General features: G+C 44.4%; 1 protein-coding gene and 1 pseudogene across 8 annotated transcripts in view; both read right to left on the bottom strand.

The window, feature by feature from the left end:
• Hmgxb4 (HMG-box containing 4) overlaps positions 1-16312 on the bottom strand; it is a 38644-nt gene extending 22332 nt beyond the window's left edge. The window contains 6 exon segments of one of the 8 annotated variants that reach the window (NM_001415031.1): positions 9024-9958; positions 10503-10617; positions 10725-10803; positions 10904-11052; positions 11658-11761; positions 16236-16300. In NM_001415031.1, coding sequence (NP_001401960.1) covers positions 9024-9890 — 867 coding nt within the window. In that variant the 5' untranslated portion in view covers positions 9891-9958; positions 10503-10617; positions 10725-10803; ... (1 more) ...; positions 11658-11761; positions 16236-16300. 8 annotated transcript variants of the gene reach the window in all.
• A 5730-nt stretch (positions 16313-22042) lies between these two features.
• On the bottom strand, positions 22043-22966 carry Rps2-ps41 (ribosomal protein S2, pseudogene 41; annotated as a pseudogene).
• Between the last annotated feature and the right edge of the window lie 310 nt (positions 22967-23276).

Genomic DNA, 23276 nt, shown 5'->3' with positions numbered 1-23276 from the left:
CACAGACCCTCTGACATACAGTGGTGCCCCGCCTGCAAGGGGCTAAGGCAACAGTGGCGTGAAGTTGTGAGAGTAACCAGCCGATATCTGATCCCATGAGGCTGAACCCATACTTGACACTGGTTGGGAGACCAAGAACCAGAAACCAGATAGCCCAGGGGGCCTAGGGTAAAACTAAACAATGCTGGTCTAAAAAAAGAAAAGGTGGCTTCATGATGTTCTGCTGTACTCATAGATCAATGCCTTGCCCAGCCTTCACCAGAGACGCTTCCTCCTGGACCAGATGGGAATAAATAGAGACCCACAGCCAGACACTACAGAGAACGAGAGGTCTCGGAACATTCAGTCCTAAGTGAGATCCCTATCTAATCCCTCCCCTCAGGGTTCAGGGAACCCCTTGGAAGAGGAAGCAGAAAGAGCATAGGAGCCAAGGGGAATGGAGAACCATGAGAATAAGGCCTTCTAAATCAACCTGATCAAAGCTCATGAATTCACAGACTGAGGCAGCATGCACAGGATCTACACAGAGCTGTACCAGGACCTCAGCAGACTAGGGTTTCCAGGTTAGTTTTTAAACGGAGTTCCTGAGCATGTGAACGGTGGGTCTCTGGTTCTTATGTCTTCTCTTGGGCTATTTTCCTTCCGTCTTGTAAAACTGTAATGTAGTATTTCCCCCTTATTCTATTTTACTTTGTAATATTTTATTATTATGTCTTAGAAGCCTGCTTTTTTCCTAATGAGAAAAAGGAAGTGGGTCTGGATGGGGGAGGGGGAAGGAACTGGGAGGAACAGATGAAGGGAAGACATAATCAGGATATGTTATGTGAAAAAATATCGTCAATAAAAAGAAAAAAGGAGCAAGCAAGCACACAAAAAGTAAATAATAAAGGTCTGGGCTAGCAAAAGAGCAGCAGTTTAAGACACCTGCCACCAAGCCTGACTGACGACCTAGTTCAATCTCTGGTGCCCATGCTGTAACAGAGAGAGCCGTGTGCGGTTTGTGACACTACATGATGCACATGTAGTAGCATGTAAACCAAAAAAATACTAAGTAACCAACCGAGAGTAAAGGTCCCATATCTAGCATCTTTATTTACTCAGCAACAGGTTGATTGCCCTGAATTAGGAAACACTTTATTTTGTTTCAAATTATGTGTGCCTGTGTGTGTGCGTGCGTGCATGTGTGTATGTGTGTGTCTGTCTGTCTGTATGTGTGTATTCAAGCAAGCATATGTACAAGTGCATGCGTGCACAGGAAGCCCTGTGGGGGACAGAAGTGTCTGCGCCCTGGCGTTGGAGTCAAGGCACTTCTGGGACCTGAAATCAAGTCCTCTGCAGAGTAGTGAATGTTTCACCTGCTGAGCGTCTGTCTCTCTAGCCTCGTTCCTAAAGGGATCTTAACTAAGACCCTTCTTTCCATGCTCTTACAGGGACCAGGACAGAACAGTACCCCCCCACACACACACCCCAGCTGTCTCACTACACTTACACACATGATAACATGATATATGGGGTTGGGGGGAAACGTCTCATGACACCTCACCCGTCACTCATTCTACCCTAAGAATCTATCCCCTTGAGTAAGTGTGACAGGGAAGTTAAGTCATAAATCTGTCTTTCCTAGATATCTCTATGTCTCTCTCACTATCAAAGTAGCATTCTGATGTTCGGTTAAAAAGATGATATAAGAACCCTTTTTAAAAAATACAATTATGGGGGTTGGGGATTTAGCTCAGTGGTAGAGCGCTTGCCTAGGAAGCGCAAGGCCCTGGGTTCAGTCCCCAGCTCCGAAAAAAAGAACCAAAAAAAAAAAAAAAATACAATTATGGGGTGTGGGGCTGCTCTGCCAGAGGACCCCATTAGGTTCCTGCACGGAAGCTCACAACCATCTGTGACTTCAGTCCCAGGGCATCTGATACCCTCTTCTGGCCCCTAAGACAGCAGGGGTCCCAGTGGTGCATCTGCATGGCAGGAAACTACCCAGACGATAGTTTGGGAGGGGCGCAGCCTCTGTGCTGTTTAAGGCATATTAAATATCAGGCTGTGTGTGTGTGTGTGCATGTGCGTGTGTGCATGTGTGGGCATGTGTGCGTGTGCGTGTGTATGAGTGTGTGTATGTGCGTGTGCATGTGTGTGTGCATATGTATGTGGGTGTATGTGCGCGTGTGTGGGCGTGTGTGAGTGTGTGCATGTGCGTGCATGTGCGTGTGTGTGCGCACGTGTGCGCATGTGAGTGTGTGTGTTTTGGGAATCTGGAACATTGGGTGGCAGTGAGGAACAAACATCACAGACGGCAGAGCGACATAAATAAATGTTAAAAATTAAACCAACAACTAACTAGAAAGGAAACACTTAAAATCATTTTGTACTTATTTAAGCTTTGCTCAACTGAGGTAAATTTTATGCTGAAAGAATGAGACTGAGAGCCAGAGTACTAGACTAGGGGCCAGTAGGGTAGCCCATGAACACAGGAAAGCAGGGGCCACACAAGAATCTGATACTTGGGGGCTGGAGAGATGGCTCAGTGGTTTAGAGCACTGACTGCTCTTCCAGAGGTCCTGAGTTCAAATCCCAGCAACCACATGGTGGCTCACAACCATCTGTAATGGGATCTGATGCCCTCTTCTGGTGTGCATGAAGACAGCTACAGTGTACTTACATGTAATAAATAAAATAAATTTAAAAAAAAAAAAAGAATCTGATACTTGTCTGATCTCACTTGACTAAGACCCAAATTGACTGAAGGGAAAGGAAGACCACGGGTTAGTTAGGTCTTCACACTAACTCTTTCTAAACCCGAAACCGGGGAGAGCTGACACTGTCTTCCTCCTCTCTGTCCTTGGCATCTGGCAAGTGCCCGACTCTATACAGTGCTGGACATATCTGAATGTATCGATTGGACTCAATGGACAGCAGCGTCTCAGCAGTGTGTGGAAGAGGCCAGAGAGTGCACCGAGCACTACTGTCCCACAGGAGTCTCTCCATTACTTCTGTGAGTGAAGAGACTGGGTGCCAGGTCTATGAAGGAATAGGAGAGGGTCCTAGGGCCTCTGCTGACCATGACTATCTGCTGACCTCCTGTGACCTTCTGGAAATGTTTATAATGCCTACATTTTTGCTTCTCATTCCCCCTACCACCTTTTTACTTCCCCTACCCCAACAACCCATGGCACCTCGGTTCCCTCTGAAGCAATGTATTAGATACACAAAAGCAGTCCCCTGGGAACAAGATGGCTCAACAGGTCTGACAACTGGAGTTCCATACCCATGGTGGAAGGAAAGAACCAGATTCTGAAAGTTGTACTTTGACCTACACATGTGTGCCAAGGCACATGCACCTACACACATGTGTGTTACACATGATCTTTCAAAGTCTCTGTGCTTAATCTAATGTGTGAAATGAGTGCCGAAAGCTTTAAAAGCTGTTTTCATGTAGACTTTAGTTTTTGAAACTCTTTGATTCTTAAATTAGACAATGTTACACTTGTCAATAGAACATGTGTAACACCAGGATGCTCAACTGCCCCACACTGAGGGCTTGGTTACACAGCTCACTATGGCCTCAAACTTGTGCTCTTCTTGCTTCAGACTAAATACTAGGATAACAGACATGTGCCATCATGATTATCTCTGATATTTCATTTTCTTGAATTTATAAAATACTTTTAGCTTTGTCAAATATGGACTATGGGACAGGGATAGTGGTGCTTGCCCGTAATCTCAGCACTTTGAACGTTGAGGTAGGAGGATCATAAGTTCAAAGACAGATTGGGCTATATATTAAAACCAACCAACCAAACAAAACAAAACCCCCCAAAGATTGGGGTGATGTTAGTGGTACAGCATTTGTCCGAAATGCACAAGGCCTTAAACAGGTTTTGTTCCCCAGCACAGGAAAATGAACGTGGTGCTCAGTGAGCATGCATAAATCTTTGTGTGTGTGTCTGTGCAAAGTTAGAAGCACGGAGAGAGGTGGGATCTGGGCTGAAGTCTGGCTCCACACTATTTCCTACTTTTGTCAAATGAGGTACTGATCAATTATGATTGATGACTAATAGATAAAATGCCTTGGAAAGACTGACACAGGCAAGAACTCAACAGATACTAATTCTTACCATTTATTCTTCTTACTCAGCCTTGATTTAGCCAGAAGGAGAACTTACACAGGGCTGTCCTAGGTCTAACTGTATCATAGAGTTGACTTTCTCAGTAAACCAGTAAGCAATGCCTAAGCATGTGGTAACACACACACACACACACACACACACACACACACACACACACACACACACTCACACTCACACACGCACGCACACACACACACAAATAACTATAATAAAAGTTTTTAAAAGGAAGACGTCTATCCCAATGGGATTAACTTTAGGTAGAAATGGAGATATCATTATACAATTTCTTTATTTCATAGAGAGCAGGTCTCAGTCAGCTGTGAGCCCCCTCTTCCTTCTGGTGTACTAACTAGTACTAACCAGGCCCATGGCATCCCCTCTTTCCCATTCACACATTCGACTGACCCTAGTTTCAACTAGTCTCCCAAATTCTGGGTTACACAGATCACTCCCTGACTAGGTAATGATTTTAACAACTAGCATTTATTGAAAGCTACCTAAATTAAAGTGAAAACAAAATTCCCAAAGGTTCCTAGTTTTCAGCGTCTTAAGTGTTTTTCACAGTGCTAGGGACTGAACCTAAAGTTTTGGGAATGAGACACGTGGCACTTACTTGTTTTGATTTTTTTTTTTTTTTTTTTTTTTAACATCACGGCAATCCCAGAAAACCCCATCTTTCTACAGACAGTTGTCAGGGGAGGCTTCTCCCCTTGAAAACATCTAAAACATGCAACAGTGGCTGGGGCAGGCCCTATGAGTTTACATGCATTTAATCCTCAACCGCCCTAAGCTGAATACTGATGTTACCCTGGGCAAGATGTAGATGTTGTCTAACATCACAGAGCTTCTGTTAAATAAGATTTTTAAATTACAATTTATTTCTTTGTTGGGGGGAGCACACATGCTGTGCATGTGGAAGTCAGAAGACAACCTGTGTGCCAGTTCTCTCCTCTCCTACACGGGACTTCACGGGGAGCTCAGGTTGGCAGATTCCTCCACAGGCACACAAACCAGCCGAGCCATCGCTGGCTCCATCCCACTTCTAAACCCAGGGAGTGCGGGACTCACACGCAGTGGTCTTGGCTTCTCAACCCGCTTCCCTATGCGTCCCTATGCTCGTTTCTCAGAAATCTCAACGGAAGTTACCATCTGCCGAAACGGCGACTCTTCTCATCTTTATGTTTGCTCTACTCCATCACAGAATCTAGGGTGAGGTGGACCGCTGAAGTTTTAGCACTCCTCCGAGGTGCCTGTGCGGTCAGTATCCACCTTCAGACTGAGGGAGCATGCCCGAAACGCTCTTCCTATTTCCGGATGATCCGTTCCCTAGACTTTTTTTTTTATTAAGTATGTATGCGCATGTGCAGTTACAAAAAATCACCAGAAGACGTCAGAACACCCAGTGCTGGAGTTATAGGCAGTGGTGAGCCAAAGTGAATGCTGGGAGCCAAATTCAAGTTCTCTGCAAGAGAATCCAAGTGAGCTAAACAAGCAGCTGAGCCATCTCTCCAGCCTCCTTCCTGATTTAATAAAAACCAAAGCCAAAACATTTATTTATGAGTGTGTGTGTGTGTGTGTGTGTGTGTGTGTGTGTGTGCATGAGAGTGTCACAGTGGAGAGGTCATAGCACAACGTGTGGGAGTCAGTTCTCTCCTACCGTGTGGACCCAGATAGCAAACTCAGGTCATTAGGCTTGGTGGCAAGTGCCCTTTCTGACTCTCTGAGCCATTCTGTCCCAATATTCTTTTGTATGTGAAGACTCAGGAAAAGGTTCACTCTGCACTTCACAGGGAACTACTGTCTGCCTAGGTTAGGTAACGAAGCATCACATGTGCATATGAAGATTCAGACAAGACTCTCACCTCACACCTCAGCTGCTTCCAGCTTCCCGCTTGTTACATCTACCTTTCCTTCAGTCTCCCGACTCTCCCTCCCTTTCTCCCAGGGTTCTGTCCCTGTCCTCTGCACTACTGCGATCCTAGCCTGCCGGTGGTCTATTGGACTCTACTTGTCCCTGACTAGCTCTGTCATTTCATTTTCAAATTACCAGAGGGAAGCACACCAAAATGCGCCTTAGGAACCATCGTTAACTGCCTTAGTTTTCGGGTTGGGGATTTAGCTCAGTGGTAGAGCGCTTGCCAGGAAGCGCAAGGCCCTGGGTTCGGTCCCCAGCTCCAACAAAACAAAACAAAACAAAACAAAACAAAACAAAACGAAACAAAACAAACAAAAAAAAAAAAACCAAAAAAAAAAACTGCCTTAGTTTTCATTTAAGAGGTTCTCTATGATCTGACCCTACTCTACCTCCCAATACTATTTCGTCTGTGCACCCACTCATCTGACATGCTGACGGAGGACAGTCACCAAAAAGGGCTGTCAGGTTAACACAGAGAAGAGGGAAATGTAAAAGTCAGCCCTAAGGCTAAGAGTGGGACAGCGGGGCCAGGGAACTCTGTAGAATGAGGTAGTATCTAGCTTAAAGGTGTGGTGACACAGGTATGTGCATTTGCCAAAAATCACCAGATGGTAGCATTCTGCCCTATGTAAGTTTTATCTGAAAATAAACAAACAAAAAGTCAGTCCACAGGTGATAATCTCATCAAGGTACCTTCTTGAGCAGAGCATGTCAATAAATTATAAGGAAGGAAGAAGGAAGGAAAGAAGAAAGGAAGGAAGGAAGGAAGGAAAGAAGGAAGGAAAGAAAGGAAAAGGAAAGAGCCTTAGAAATGAATGTTCAACTCAAGTTAATAAACGCACACGTTGAAGCTGGCCATGACGGTGACCCTATAATCCCAGCACCCTTGAGGTAGAGGTAGGAGGATCATCTCAAGTGTAAGGCCAGCTACGGATACAAAGCTAGATCCTGTTTCAAAATGCCAAACCAAACCAAAACCAAAACCAAAAAGCAAAATGTCAACTGAGAACTCTTAAACAAAGGCATATGATGCTCACTATAAATTCCTTTAATTCTTTTTCAGCAAACATCATAAAACACCAAGACGCAAGTATTTAGCTTTGAATTTGGGCTGGCTGGGAATATAGAGGGAAACCGAAAAGGTGTGGATCTTGGAAGATGGACTCTGCCATGACGCAAAGATCTGAGGCACGGGATGGGGGTGGGGTGGGGAATGTGGTGAGGTCCAGGAGAAATACGAGGAGCAGAATGCCAGTGGTCAGCTCCTGTGCGATTTAAACACCTCTGCGTTCACGCCTTCTTTTAACCTCAGTTCTCTTCTTCAAGCCACTTCTGAAGGTCCTGCCTTCCATGCTCAGCCCTGGGATTTGTTTATGGCATTATCATCTACTCCTGTCATAGGCAGGGCTGAGTCACACACACAGTATCCGTCTGGATTTCATAAAACAATTTGCAAATGAACAAATGAGAACCTGCCGTAGCCAGATGTCTGCTCACGAGGACTCTTGTACCCAAGGTATAGCTTTTACATCCACACCCGTACACTTAAAGGCACACTGTACGTGGGGAAAATAGCTTGTAACCTGCCCTTTATAAACAGGGATAAAAATGTCATTCCTCAATTATTTTCCTTTTATTTTAAACTTTGAGACAAAGTCTTGCTATGTAACACAAGCTAGTCTTGAACCTGATTCACCTGATCCTGTTTTCCAAGTACCTGCTACCATATCTGCCGTTTCTGGTTTTTTCTTTTTCCTTTTGAAACAAAGTCTTACTATGTAGCCCAGGCTGGGATGAATTCCCCTACCCCAGGTTCCTGGTGCCTACGGTTCCAGGTTTATATTCCACGTGGTACCCAAATTCTAAATATAAATATGGTTGGTTATCCTTTTTCTTAGTTGCTTTTCTTTCAGATTTTATATATTTTACTTTGTAGAAATATAAACAAAGGAAGAGAACGGTATGGTTGGTTTTAGGCAACAAAATTATATTTTCTATTATTGAGAGGGAAAAAAATCATAAATTTTTCCTTTAGGGCTCTAATAATTCATTCGTGGAATATATTCATAAGACTTCCTCATTTTATTTCTGAGTTTATACATTTATTTTTCCTTTTTTGTTTTTTTCAGATGGAGTCTTACCTATGCTAGTTTTGAACTTTTCCTCTTCCTGCCTCAGTGTCCTGAGTGTTGGGAGTGTCCTGAACGGGCCATCACCCCCAACTCTGAGTTTATAAATTTCCAATAAAGATAGGTTATCAATTTTCTAACAGGGTCAGTTGCAGTCCTTCCCAGGTAGTGAGGTGACTAGCCTCTCAGTCCCATCTCCCCAATAGACAGGGAGCTCCCTAAGGTCAGGAACTGTGCCCTTGGGCTGGAATGACACTCAGCCATTAAGAACACAGATTGCCCTTACAGAGGACACAGACACACGGCAGCTTGCAACCATGCGTAATTTCAGTTCCAGAGGGCTGATGCTTTTTTCTGACACACAGAACTCAAGCACATAAAAGTACACATAAATAAAATAAGAAAGAACTGTACCCTGTTGATCTTTGCCCCTAATCACACAGTAAGCGCTCCAACAGTGAAAGGGTAGACTAGACAAAGAGAAGATGAAGGGATGTCTCAACCCACACCAGTTACGACAAAGTCGTGAGCTCATTTTATTAACTTGATCGGTTACTACTACTTTTGATTTCTCCTCCAAGATGACCCAAAGGGTACCTTTCCTATGATTTCTAAGAGTCATGGTGTCCTTAAGCCTCTGATCAACAGGCTAGGAGAACAGCTCTGTTACGAGAAGCCAGGAATGATTAAACTGCTGTCACTTTTCCCTGGGTAAATCTGGCCACTAGTAATACTTTTTGCCTTGTGCCAATTCCAGGTGCTATCTTACCAGCTCAATGGTGGCTATCATTGCCTTGGCTCAAGCCAAGGTCTCAAAGAAGAACCTGTTTCATCAAGACCCCTTTTCCTTACCTTTTCTCCCCTCTCTCTCTCTCTGTCCTTTTCTTCCTTTTTCTTCTTCTTCTCCCCATGTCCGTCTGTGTGTAGAGCAGGAAGTGGCAGGGTGGGGATACTGGAGGCAGGGCTGGATACCAGCATGTGCTCTCGGGCAGTGCCATGCTCTCTGGTAGAGCTCCTCTTGGTCCGGGAGTGCCGCTTCTCCTTGTGTCTGTCCTTGTCCTTCTTCTTCTTGCTCTTTTTTGACTTCTTCTTCTTCTTGATCTCCCTGTAGGAGTCGTCTATCACCAGCTCCCCGGCCTCCAGCTCCCCAGCTGAGGACGACTCTGACTCCACTAGGATTGGGTCAAGCCCTGTGATGTCGAGATTGGCACTGTGGGGTTCTGGAAGCTGGGAGCCATCCGACCCACAGCCTTCTGGGCCAGGAGAGGAGTGCGAGTCCGAGGATGACTTGTGCTTCTTCCGGGCCGTTTTTAGGAGGCTCTGTAGCTCGTGTCCTAGGAGTAAAGCACCTTGCTCTTCTCGAGCTAATTTCTTGGAGGGCTTCTTCAGAGAAGCCTGTTGGGCAGGGTACTGAAAAGCCTCCTCCTCCACTGAGCTGCTCCCCTTCTCCTTTGGTGAGAGAATAAGTCTCATCTTTAAGCCGTCAGGCTCTCGGAGAGTCAGCGTCTCTGTGTTCACGTACAATGGCTTCATTCTTTTGGGTTTGTGGGCATTGCTGTCATCCAGGGAGGGCTCTCCAGTGCTGCCGTTGCCCTTCTTCTTGTGGTGTTCCTTTCTGCTCTCTGAATGGCTTGAAGAACTGCAGGATTTCTCCCCTGCCTTCTTAGAGGACTTGGCCCCTGCTGCCAGCGGGGAGGTGATAGCTTTCAACAGGTCCATTGCTGTGTCAGGAGACTGTGGACTAGATTTCTTCTTTTTCTTCTGTGATGATTCCAGAGTCGAAATGTCTAGAAATAATTGAGAAGTACGGTCAACAGGACAGGAAGTAACTTGTAGCAAGTGCCCCCTCTCACCAAAACCCAACTGCCACGAGGAAAAGGCTAACGTGAGTGATTTTGAGGGGAGACACTTTGGTTCCTGACATTCAGAGAGAACCCCATGTACTTCTTGGCTTGGTGGATTCAGCTTTGGCCTTGCAGACCATTCTTGCCACTGGAGCTGATTCTATCCCTTGAGTCTTCACAGGAGACAGACAACTTAGGACAGACAACTTAGGACAGAGCTGTGGGATTGAGGGCAGTTACAATCTCGATCAGATTGCAGACAGACTGTCACTGGTTCTTGTGCTGAGGACAAATTCATTCTAGTGAGGTTAGTCTCATTAGCTACACATAGAGCATAGCTAAGAAAATGGGTTTTGTGAGTACATAAACGCTGGCTGAGAAACGCCTCATAGATATGTAGCGGGCCCAAGGGCTGCATCTGGCAAAGGGATGCTAAGTAGCAACGGCACAGATAAGTGGATGGTTGAGGGGAGAAGGGACCTGGTACCTTGTGTATCACAAATGAAGACTGTTCTTCTATGCTGAGTCCTCCAAAATACCAGCCCTGCACCTCTCTCCTCCTCCACACTGGTTTATCGGCACTCAGAACAAGAACCACTGTCCTGTTAAATAGGCCACTGAGTCAGCGATATCTGGGACCCCTTCCCCTACCCCGACTCCAAGAACCAGAGCTGTGCATATCCCCCCTGCAGCCCATCCCCGAGCTCACCTCCATAGTAGAAATCATCGGGGGAGTGCTTCCTCTTCTTCTTGTGTGTGTCCGTCCCCAAGAAGAACAGATCACTGTCCTGTGGTTAAAGAGAAGAATTGGCGACTAATAAGATGGCGAGGGGACGGTTTGGAGCCATTCTTCTGGGATCCCGGCTTTGACAGACATCTGGGACTGACCTTTGACTTCTTCTTGGAAGAACTCCTGACCTGCGCAGCAACTTCCTCCTCTTCCCTTAAGAAATCTTTGTAAGACCGCTTCTTTTCTCGTTGGCTTCGGCCAGCTGCAAGTCCTATGTCCTCAAAGCTGTGATCACCATCAAAGCAATCTGGGAAGCACAGGTTCATTTAGGGATGGAAATGACAAAAGCACATAACAACCAAAGGCCAACAGCCCCATTTCCAAGTTACGGTTACGTCTCAGTGCGTCCACTGAGATGCAGGGCTAAACCCAGAGGGCCAAGAAGACGTCTGCCGACCTGGCTGCAAGCACAAGACTCAAACCTGAAAACACAATGCTTCCAAGCTAGCGTCCTCGGACATGGTTTCTTAGTAGTGATCTGGAGGTAGATACAGACTTGCGAGGGAAGGCTGACAAGGGTAAGGATTCATGTGCTGTGCTGCTCTGTGGGAGTCCAGTGTAAGGTTCCTAGTCCCAGACTCCTGCACACTGGAGCTGGCAAGGACTATGAGTGCTGCGGGGATCACCCCAAAAACTAAGACTCTCATTTCGGACTCTTGTGTAGGAATCCCTGTCCTGGTTTTCATGTCCATGGGCTCAGTCTGGGGACGGTGTGGAGGCTGTGTCACACAGTCCTCTGGAGCATCACTTGGTCTAGGCTGTGGTGCCCAGTCTTGGTCTCTATATCCATGGACTGCAGGGACGGAAGAGGAGGTTATGCCCTTTGGAATGCTTCTGAGTAAGGGGTCATACCTTCTTTCTTCATGGAGTCATCATAAGCCATGGTGGTCCTGCAGGGCCTTTGAGAATGTGCTGTGTCACTGTGTCCAGGCTCCTTCCCGTCTACAGGACCAGGTCTGAGAAACAAACAAGGAAAACCTTCCTGTAATGTGAAATCACTGTGGAGAAGCAACCTTCCAGGTGGAAATTCCAAGTAATCCAAAGGCTGACTGGAACACAGGAGTGCCTTGTCAGCTCCTCCCTCTGTCTGTGCATTTACTGGAGTTGAACTTGCAGGGAGGACGATAAGCTTAACTGGAGTTATCTCATGTCTTAAAGTTGACATTTGAAGAAATATAAGATACTTCTCAGTTTTAAAAAAAACTTCCAAAATTAATGAGAATTTCTGGAATGCCAACAGGACTGATGACACTAAGACAGGGTAGAAACTGACATTAAGTCAGAGGCATGGGTTCGATCATAGTCACAGGATGTACAGATAAAGCCAGATGCAGAGGAGGACAGAGTACACCAATAGTGGAACACCACAAAGTCCTACTGATGAGACTGATGAACTCGTAAGCGTTGCTGTGTCATAAGTTAAACAGCACACATACAGATATTAATAATCTTAAAGCTTTGCATTCTGTTGGGCTTTATGAATTTGTTCAAAGTAACTTTACCATAAATATGGGCATACTTCTCAAATGTGTTGGCTATATGGAAATTTCCAACACTCACAAGGCTAGTAAGAAATATGGAGAATGCCATTCATCCACTGGTGATAAAATTAATGATTTTAAGATTTTTTTCATTATTTAATAAGTACTATAATTTAAAAGTTCTAAGTATTGGGTTTTGTCTTTTGAGACAGGGACTCCTTATATCACCTTGGCTGGCCTAAAATTCACTATATAGATCAGAGTGGTCTAGAATTTATTCACCTACATCTGCCTCCTGAACACTGGTATTTAAAAAAAAGTTCATCTTACATAGTTCTAAATATTTTACTGTTTAAAGCAGCAGGTCTCAACCTATAGGTTGGGTATATCTTTGGAGGGGTTGTGTCAAACAACCCTTTCACAAGAGTTGCCTACGACCATCAGAAAACACAGATATTCATCCATAAGTGTAGCAAAATTAGTTATAAAGGAGCAACAAAAAGGATTTTATACTTAGGAGTCACTACAACACGAGGAACTAAAGGGCCATCAGAGCATTAGGAAGGTTGAGAACCATTCTTTAAAGCTTTTGTGGCATTCAAGTTCAGATGTCCATATTGACTTTGAAGATGATAAAGTTATATATTGCATTGTAAAGTAAATCCTTAAAGTACCTTAAGGACAGAAAACATTTGCATAATTTCTCTTTTTTGAGACTGTCTCAAAACAAAATAACAGAAAATGTTGTTTAAAAGCCATATAAATACAATGCATAGGTAGGCCAAGGTTGACAACACAAAGAAAAGCATTGCCATGGTTTTCAAAGTCCAAGAAACACAAAATGTGAAATGAAGGAATTTGCTCAAAGTAAAGGAAGAGGGAGTGAGGTAAATACACAGGAAGCGGACTATTGATTATTAAAGAGCGGGCATGCTGGTTGTTCACAGGGCTTTTTTCATGAAATGAAGAGAACGTAGGGTCAGGCCTCATATAAGAATAAAAGGAGACAAGATACACATGGCCAGTTTTTCCTGTTGTAGTGTTTAATTACTTAACTTTCTTAAATAGAAACTGTTCTTCACTTCCAACCCATTGGTGTTATCTTAAAAGGGAGTGAAGGTAGGCCACTGAAAATGCTACTCATTCATTTAAAGACAACGATTTTTGCCAGGTAGCACACACCTTTAATTCCAGCACTTGGATAGCAGAGACAAGTGGCTATCTTGTGAGTTCAAGGCCAGCCTGATAGACATAATGAATTCCAGGACTATTTAGAGAGAATCTCTCAAACAAAACAAGGGCAATATTCTCACTAGTTCAAAAACGATGAGTTTATTAGAAAGCCATACAGGTCCCCTTGGCTTTCACAGGCTGATACTAGGTAAAACAATTTTAGACTGAAGTTTCAGGCTTTTCATGCCAGATGAATTTTGGCATAGAATTCTTGAGAAATAATGCCCCTTCCTTCCCAGTCCAACAACATCCATATTTAGTCTCATGATACAGCCACTAAAAGTGTATTGGTCAAACACACTGCGTGGCTCAGAGACTCATAAACAGGTTTTCCTCCTTGAGAACATTAAAACTGATGAGACAGAATTAATCAGTATCTTACTGGTGTGGGAGCTGACTGAACTTTTTACTAGGTATGAAAAGTTATTTCCTGACTGCTGTAAAAAACTAGTAGATTTTTAAAAATGGTTTGGAAAAGTAAAATCAGGGAATGTTCCTTAAGGCAGGTCAACACAGATGTGCAGGCTTTTTGTATTAGGGTCACACCTGCTACTACTGGAACTTTCTCAAAACAAAGACCAGATGCTCATGGGAAGAGTGAGTGAGCCCTGAACACAAGTCCAGGTCACCAATATGTAGGGAAGTCCAGAAACCGAGAACTACTATGGACTAGTCACAGGCCGGGCAGATTGGCGGGCCCTGAATGGTGGCTCAGGGTTCCATGGTAGCTGACTCATAAGACAGTACCAGGGGAAAAAGGTCTCAAGCAGCAGTGTGAAAGAAAGCAGAGTTCAGGAACATTTATACAAGATTAGATAAACCCCAATTAAATTGAGGACTCCGGGGTAGGAAGTAAACTGGGAGGGTTAATGAAGATGAAAAATTTAGGTTTGATTTTCACATCAGAAAACTACATCAAATGTTGGCAAACATAAAACAGGCGCCAAAATCCATTCTCTTGAATTCCATAATTTTGGAGTTTACAAAATTCAATGTTGTCAACTTCTTGGATCAGGATAATCTTACAGTTAGTGTTTGTCTTGGTGTGCAAAGACATGACAGCATAGAAAAGCTCATTCATTGTTTAATACTGTTTACGTCATTATATATAGAAAGCGAATGCTTAGAAAACGTGAACACGGTGGCTGGGCTCTTCCAAGGCTTTTCTTCAGGGTATGGGAAAGGAGAAGCAGGCTCTTAATTCCACTTGACAGTAAAACTGCAGGTCAACCTTCAGCACAGGCTTTTGGGATAACCAAGTAATTATGAAAAAAGTTAAAATCTTCAAAGGTAGAATTTTGTTATTTTGGAAATTCAAAGTGTTAACTATAAAAAAAAAGTTTCAGAAAATGAGTTTTTTGGAGGTAATCTCTATTCCAGCAATCGCTAACAGTATCATCATCATCATCATCATCCCAGAACAGATTGGAGAATTGAGAAAGAAAATCCACCTAGTAAACTGGGCAAGGAAGGTCTCTGTCCTCCAGATGGGGGTTTCCCCCAAGGCTGTTTCTAGGAACTCAGATTGCCAGTCCACGCAGTCAAAGGAAGAAACACTTCCAGATGTCCACAGATTCTGATATTTTGTTGCTACTTCTACCGTAGCACAGGTGAATTCTTGTTTCAGTGGGTTTCCTTCCTTATCCGATCTCCTGGAGTTCTTCTCGCCACACCCTTTTCCAAGGACCTACCTAAGCAGCACTCCAGCCCCTGCCAGCTTCGGAACTTGCAGAGATCTCTACAGCCAGAAACGCGCACTGAATCTTCTCGTTGCAATGCTAATAAGTGTAATCACGACCACAGCACAGATTGGCTAATAACACACTCGGTTCCACGAGACCTGCGATCCAAATTTTGACAAGCCATGCGTAATCAACAGGCTTTACTTTGGATGCAGTTTTTAAAAAAATTTATTTTGCTACAAGGGAATAGAATCAGCCAGTACTAGAAACAAGGGTAGGGTGGGCGGTAGACATATCTTGTCTGATGTATGATATAAACTAAAGTGAATCTACAAGTAGTGGTTGTGGAGGGGGAAATGGGCCTGTATGGAGATGACTCCACTTAAGACATGTTCAAACTGAGTCGCACGCAAAGAACACACACAATACGAGATTGTTTATCCACACAGTCCCCAAGACCACCGTTCCCGGGGTCCCCGATTTGTTAACCTCGGCAGGTCTGCTGCAACCGCTAGTTCAACAAAGCTCTGCGCAGCTCAGGGAGCTCCGCGCATCCTCTCCCGCTCGCCGCGCGCCCAGCCCTCCCGCCCGTCGGCCCGGGACCTCTCCTCCTGACAGCCCCAGGTAACCCGCGCCTGGGGTCCCCAGCCGCGCTCCTCCCGACCCGAGTTCCCGCGTCCCGTCGGCCTCCGGCGCCCCGGAGCGCACAGACGGCGGCGCAGGGGGAGGGGCGGCGCGGGCCGCGGGTCCCTGGGGCGGCCGCACGCCCCCTCCCGGCCCCGCAGCTTTCCCGCCTTCCCGGTTTGAACAGCTCCCGCCGCCTTCCTCCTGCGGCCCGCTCCAGCCCCTTCCCCGGGGCGGCTGCGGCCGCTACTCCAGTTCCCGGCTTGGCCCCTGAGCTAGGCCGCGGCGGGCCTGAAGAGCCTCCGGGACGGTGTCGGGGGGCCGGAGCGGTGGGCGGAGGCCGGGCAGGGCCGTTGCCGCCCCGGGGTGGGGGTCCGGCTGGGTCTGGTGGGGGCTCCGCTCGCCGCTACCTTCACTCGGCTCGCTCGGATCCCGCCTCAGCGCCGCCGACCGCCGCCATCTTGGAGAAGGAGAGAAAAGCGCGAGCAACCAGGGAGCCTCAGTCGAGCCCAGAGCGCAGACTCCTACCGCGGTGCTACGGCGCCAGCGAAAGAGCGTCGAGCGCATCGAATAGCTTGCTGAGCGCGGTCGCGGTACCTTTTGAGGATACACCACTCCGTGCCAGGTTTAGTCTAAAAATCTCTTCTCGACCTAAACAAATAATTGCCCAAGTTTTCTGACTATTCCTGAATTAAAAAAAAATCCTTTCTGCAAAGAAATCGCAAATAAAAAATGTCAGGCAAGCAGATTAATGTAGCCAAACACCTGCCCCAACCCAGAGTCTTCACAGGTCCGTGAACTATGCAATTAGAACAGAAGTTCTGAAACTGTGGAACTTCACTTTGGATTTTACACGTTCACTGTCAACTACATTTTTATGTACTTATCTACCACGTACACATACAAGCCCGGAAAACTCCATGGAAAACTTAGAATTAGAAAAACAATTAGCTTTGTATTCTCTTTTACGAACTCATGGGTCCTTCTCTGCATTCTCCGTTCTTTCTGGTCACCTAATAGTAGCCCTTCTTGTTCTCTTTTTACCCCTAAGTCTTCAGTATTTAAGGCAGAATATTATGATGTGTATTTCAAGACAGTCTGTTCTTTGCTGGATTCAGAGTGATGAGGATTAATAGCAGTGTGTATTTGTAATTTAGCATCTACATCTGGATAGCATCCCCGGTGAGGTGGAAGATACGCTGTTTTCTCACCAAATCACTACATTTCTACTGCTCACACACATTTTTGTTTAAGTGTTAAGAGGACTGGCGAATTGGTTCAGTGGGTTAAAGTATTTTACACCAAACCTCTGGGTATGTGTTTGACACCGGAAGCCTACATGGTGGAAAGAGAGAACTGATTCATACAAGTTTGACTGCCACAGGAATGCCCCCCTACAAACACACAAAAAAGAAATAAATAAAAGTTACTCTTTCTCTAAGAAACAGGAGGAAACACAGTTTCTTCTGGTTTGCTGAGGAGAACTTAGACCAGTAAGCATTTGCAATGTCCTGAGCCTGGTTTAATATAAAGACCCTGTTCTTGTAGCCTAGTGTAAGTATATAATAGCCTTCCATGTGAACAGTGCACACTCGATCAGAGCAACCAGAAGCTGGTCCCTTGTTACTAAAAGACCCAGCCTTCATCTGTACTGCTAACAGCACTGCTATAGGGAGGAAGTTCTTTTTTTTTTTTTTTTTGCTTTGTCAAAGTCACAGGACTTAGGTGTTTTGGGGAAGTATTGTGGATGGAGGAAGGGGCAACCCTGGCTGTCCTGGAGCTCATTATGTAGACAAGGCTTGTCTGAAACTCACAGAAATCCTCCTGCCTCTGCCTCCTGAATGCTGAGATTAGAAGCGTGAACTATTAATTTCTTTATTTATTATATATGAGCACACTGTAACTGTCTTCAGACACACCGGAAGAGGGCACTGGATCCCATTACAGATGGTTGTGAGCCACCATGTGGTTGCTGGGATTTGAACTCAGGACCTCTGGAAGAGCAGTCAGTGCTCTTAACCACTGAGCCATCTCTCCAGCCCAATTCTTTTTTTTTTTTTAAACAAAAAATTATTTCATCCCGTTCCCTACTTTCAACCCTTTCCACTTATTTCTCTCAAACTCATGGTCTCTATTTCCTTAACTGTGGGTGTATGTTCGTGTTCATGTGTGTGTGTGTGTGTGTGTGTGTGTGTGTGTTCATACACGCATACTCATGGAAGCCAAAGGAATATACTGTAGATTTCCTGGAGCTGGATTACAGACAGAGCTGTACTGGGTGGAGGTAAGGCTGGAGAGGCTGGCTCTTTAAAATATGGTCAGGGCTGCTTCTTGTGGTGAGATGCTGGTGCCCGCTCATCACAGAATTTTGGTGGGCGAGGTTTCACCACTGCTGTGGGACATTCTGGCATGGCTCTCTGGAATTTGGTGATATATGGTGGAAGACAAGAGCTGACCCCACTGAGTTCTCCTTTGACTTCATGCAACATAAAGAATACATTCATTCTATTGATTTTAGTTGTTGGTTGAGGTTGGCATAAATCAAAACTCTACCAAACCTCGCACTTGAATAGATGACAATTTGAGATGTTTCAGTTGTTTGTGAGTAAAGGCATCAAAGTGTCATAGAAGAGGCACAAATCCAACTTCAAGATAGGAAAGCTATAATGCCTGGGACACCTGGATAGAATGAACAGCCAATAAGATGACGAAGAGGGGCTGGAGAGATGGCTCAGTGGTTAAGAGCACTGACTGCTCTTCCAGAGATCCTGAGTTCAAATCCCAGCAACCATAGGTGGCTCACAACCATCTGGTGTGTCTGAAGACAGCTACAATATATATATATATATATATATATATATATATGTATATATACATATATGTGTATTATATAATATATAATTATATGTAATATTAAAAATTAATATTATATAATTATATTATTAAAATTAATATTATATAATAATATATAATTATATAATATTAAAAATTAATATTATATAATAATATATAATTATATATAATATTAAAAAATTAATATTATATAATAATATTATATATAATTATATATATAATCTCTTAAAAAAAAGATGACAAAGGGGAGATCTCTTTAAGACCCAGCAAAGACACCAGCTAAATGAAATATACAGAGAAAAGCCCCCAAATGAGGCGTCAGTGACTATGGGATAACGTTGAGGATAAAAGCAATCTGAGAAGCTGAGAAAGGAGATAGAATGACTTTTTATTCCATTATTATTTTTGACATTGTTAAAATTAGAGAGCTACAGTGGTTAAGAACGCAGGCTACTCTTCCAGAGGACCAGAATTTAGTTCCTAGCACCACCCCCTAGCGCACAGTAGCTGTAATTTTGGTTCCAGGGGTGAGGATCCAGTGCCCTCTTCTGGCCTCTGAAGACACTGCACTTGGGTGGTACAAAAATCCATAAGCGGGCAAAGCATACATAGACATAAAATAGAAATAAGTGGAATATAAAAAAGACATTTAGAGAGCTAGGTATAGTGGTACATACCTGTAGCTACTTGGGATGCTGAGGCAGGAGGATTTCTTGAGCCCAGTACTTTGAGGTCAGCCTGGGCAACCTACAGAGAGAAACTCTTAGTTCTAAAATGTCGGCATTGGAGAAAGGTGAGCAGGATGTGTCAGTGGGCAAGGGCAACCCTGTTGGCCCGAGTTCTATCCAGGAACCTGGCAGTAAGGAAAGAACGGACTTCTGAAAATTATCCTCTGACTTTCACATACACCTACAGGCACACGTGAGCGGCACCACATATGTAGGATGATGTCACAGGTGAGGCAGGTACAGGATAGAAGGAGGCCTGTCATTGGAGGAGAAGGAAGGATGGGCGGGAGAGAAGTTTGAAGGAAGAGGAGGAGACAAGGGGAGAGAAGAGACCGGGAGGAGGAGAGGGGGCTGAGAAGTCGTGGCAGGACAAGATGGCAGGTGATGTTAAGATTCTGCTCTGTGTATTTACAGGTTGTTATTAATGTTCTCAAGGGATGGATGTGTACCGGGCATTGTATGTTTAAGTGGACAATTATATCTTACCAATTGGATCTAAGATTATTGTGTTGTGTGTTCTGTTATGTGAGGGTTTGAGTGTAGGAAAGTGTGCGGCTGGGATGTGTTTCCGCCAAGATATCTAGCAGATATCTGGAGACCGAGGTGCGGACCTAGCGGGGTAAAAGACAACAATACCCATTATTATTTTTATATTTTTACAACAACAGATGGTGAGCCAAAGTGATGGGCAAGAATCCACTAGTAATCCTGAGAGTTGAGAGAAAGTTTTTATTTTCTAAGTAAGAGGAGGCCGGCGCCATGTTAAGTCATGTGATATCTTAAGCGCGGGAATTCAAACAAAGAAAAGGGAAGCCACCTGCGCTGGCAGGCTGTAGGTCCCCTGCTGTGTGAGAAGTAATGGCAGCTCAGAGAGTCAGAGATTAAAAGCTGCTTTTTAAAGAAAGTTGTTTAGAAAGTCTTTCAGGATACCATATTCTTTTTAACGTGGGCTCCACGGGAATTTTGGGTTGAAATCCTAGTTAGACAAGCTACTTCTTAATTACAGGTATTATTAAAAGGTGATTGAGTTTGTTTTTAGAAAGACGAGAGTAAAGAGATTACCTGAATCAGGTGGGGATTTTCATCCATGGTTCACAACTTAGGGAAAAATTAGTCACTAACTCCAAGTAGAGAGTTGTGATGAAATGTCTGTAACACCAGGGAGAGTGAATGCAGGCATATATTTTAGAAGTTATTAAGGTTAAAGAAAAATCTGTGGCTCCGGGTAGAGAGCTTAACAGATGGATATATTTTGGGTTAAATTCCTGAGTTTTAAGTTGTTTATTGGTATAGAATTGATAGAAGGTGTTTAAGTTTGTTTTAAGGAGAGTAAAGAGATTACCCGAATCACGTGGAGATTTTCATCTATGGTTCGGAACTTAGATAGGGAAAAATTAGTCACTAACTCCAAGTAGAGAGATGTGATTAATGTCTGTAGCACCGGGGAGAGTGAATGCAGACATATATTATAGAAGTTATTAAGGATAAAGAAAAATCTGTGGCTCCGGGTAGAGAGTTTAACAGATTGAGATATTTTGGGCTAAAGTCCTGGTTTGATATGTTGCTTATTGATATTGGAATTGATAGAAAGTATTTGGTTTGTTTTATGAATTACCCCGCTAAAGGCCATATGGCTCGTTGATGTCGACTAGCGAGGGTTTGTGGTTACTTTTGATATTTACCACAACAGGAAGCTTGAATTCTCTTAACGTGGGCTCCACGGGAATTTCGGGTTAATTTCCTGATATCATAGAGTACAAAAGCCTATCAGGCTCATGTTTAGCTTACTTCCTTTATAAAAAATTGTTTAGTCTTCATGATGGGTGTGACTTTGAATTTTATGGTTATATTATTACTCTGGGAGAGAGTGCAAGATACAAGCTTTTCTGGTTTCAGACTAAGGAACACAGTATTTTGGGAGAAAGATTTTGTCTTTGTGCTTTTAAAAAGTATGATTAGGCTCTGGAAACCTCACAGAGTCATACTGATCAGATTTGATAGAGGTAGACCGCCTGAAAAATTTATTCAGGAGAATCAAACAAAAAGATATCTCGATTCTAAACTTTTGTCTTGAGAGTTGTATTTTACAGAATGGCCTACTTGGGATCCTGGTCTCAAGGACTTTCAGCTGGGTCTAGTCAGGACACATCCTGCTACAGCATTTGCTTCATTCTTCCTACTCCCTACCCCTAAGGATATCTCAACGCCCATGTACAGCTTGAAGAAGTTGTAGAGGAGTCGTCGCCCCAATTCCCTGGACTTTGGGGGGCTGAAAGTGGTTATTCTAAAGTTGTTTTTATGAGATACTTAAAATTGGTTGTAATTTAACAGGAGGAATTAGGTAGATGATTGAGTTATACAGTCGTAATCTTATTTGTTAACTAAGCTAAAATCATATCTTTGTTTTTTTTTTTTTTTTTTTTTTTTAGGTTCTTTTTTTCGGAGCTGGGGACCGAACCCAGCATATCTTTGTTTTGATATAGAATTTATTTGTTGAAAGAGATTAAAAGTACAAGGTTTAGAGCCAGTCCTTCTATTGATGTCATTACAAACTTCTGAGTTGATTACACATGTGAGTTAAGGGCCAGATAGCAAATATACTACTGACTTTTTTTTTTTTTTTTTGACAGACTTAGTTCATTTATTTTTCTTGTATAAAAACCCTTATGTGGTAGCCACAGCTGGAGCCTGGGTCCTCTGAACAGAGACTCTGGTGTGGGTTTTCACAAGATGGTCAGTGAATTCCTGATAAGGAGACTTGGTGAACACAGTCTCTTTCCAGAGGTCAGGGGTCAGGTAGCTGTAGGTCTTGGAGATGGCATCAAAGGTGGCCTTGGCAAAGTTGCCCAGGGTGGCAGTGCAGCCCCTGGCTGAAGTGTAGCAGTCATCTATACCGGCCATCATCAGTAGCTTCTTGGGCACAGGAGCAGAGACAATGCCAGTGCCTCTGGGGGCAGGGATGAGACGAACCAGCACAGAGCCACAGCGGCCTGTCACCTTGCATGGCACAGTGTGGGGCTTGCCAATCTTGTTCCCCCAGTAGCCTCTCCGCACTGGGACGATCGAAAGCTTGGCCAGGATGATGGCCCCTCGGATGGCAGTGGCTACCTCCTTGGAGCACTAACACCAAGACCAACGTGGCCATTGTAGTCCCCAATAGCGACAAAGGCCTTGAACCTGGTCCGCTGGCCAGCCCGAGTCTGCTTCTGCACTGGCATGATTTTCAGAACTTCATCCTTTAGAGATGCACCCAGGAAAAAGTCAATAATCTCAGACTCCTTAATGGGCAGGGAGAACAGGTAGATCTCCTCCAAGGACTTGATCTTCATGTCCTTAACCAGGCGGCCCAGCTTGGTGACAGGGATCCACTCCTTGTCTTCAGCTTTACCTCCACGAGCCCCGCGGCCACGGCCTCGGCCACGACCGCGGCCCCTAAGGCCGCTGCCGAATCCTCCGCGGAAGCCGCCGCGGCCTCCTAATCCTGGGCCCCAGGGTCCTCCGGGCCCTCCCGCTGCACCGGCGTCATCCGCCATTTGGTGTTTTCCCGAAGAAGAAGAAGCAGCTTTTTTTTTTTTCTTTTTTTCTCAGAGCTGGGGACCAAACCCAGGGCCTTGTGCTTGCTAGGCAAGCGCTCTACCACTGAGCTAAATCCCCAACCCCAACTACTGACTTTTGAGAGAACTTTCAAGATATTATTAAGATATAAAGAAAACAGTACAGATTGTCTTATACAGGTAGATGGCTTTCAAAAACGTCAGAAATCCACAAAATTTGAGATTTAAAGTTATTTATCTTTTGTTGAGACATATCTGCCCCTAACAGTTACCCTTTGGTGGATTTAACGAAGAATTTGAACATCTCTATGTCCAG

This window comes from Rattus norvegicus, chromosome 19, assembly GCF_021556685.1.
Source record: "Rattus norvegicus strain SHRSP/BbbUtx chromosome 19, alternate assembly SHRSP_T2T, whole genome shotgun sequence".
Lineage (NCBI taxonomy): Eukaryota > Metazoa > Chordata > Mammalia > Rodentia > Muridae > Rattus > Rattus norvegicus.
This window is presented reverse-complemented; position numbering and strand designations above follow the sequence as displayed.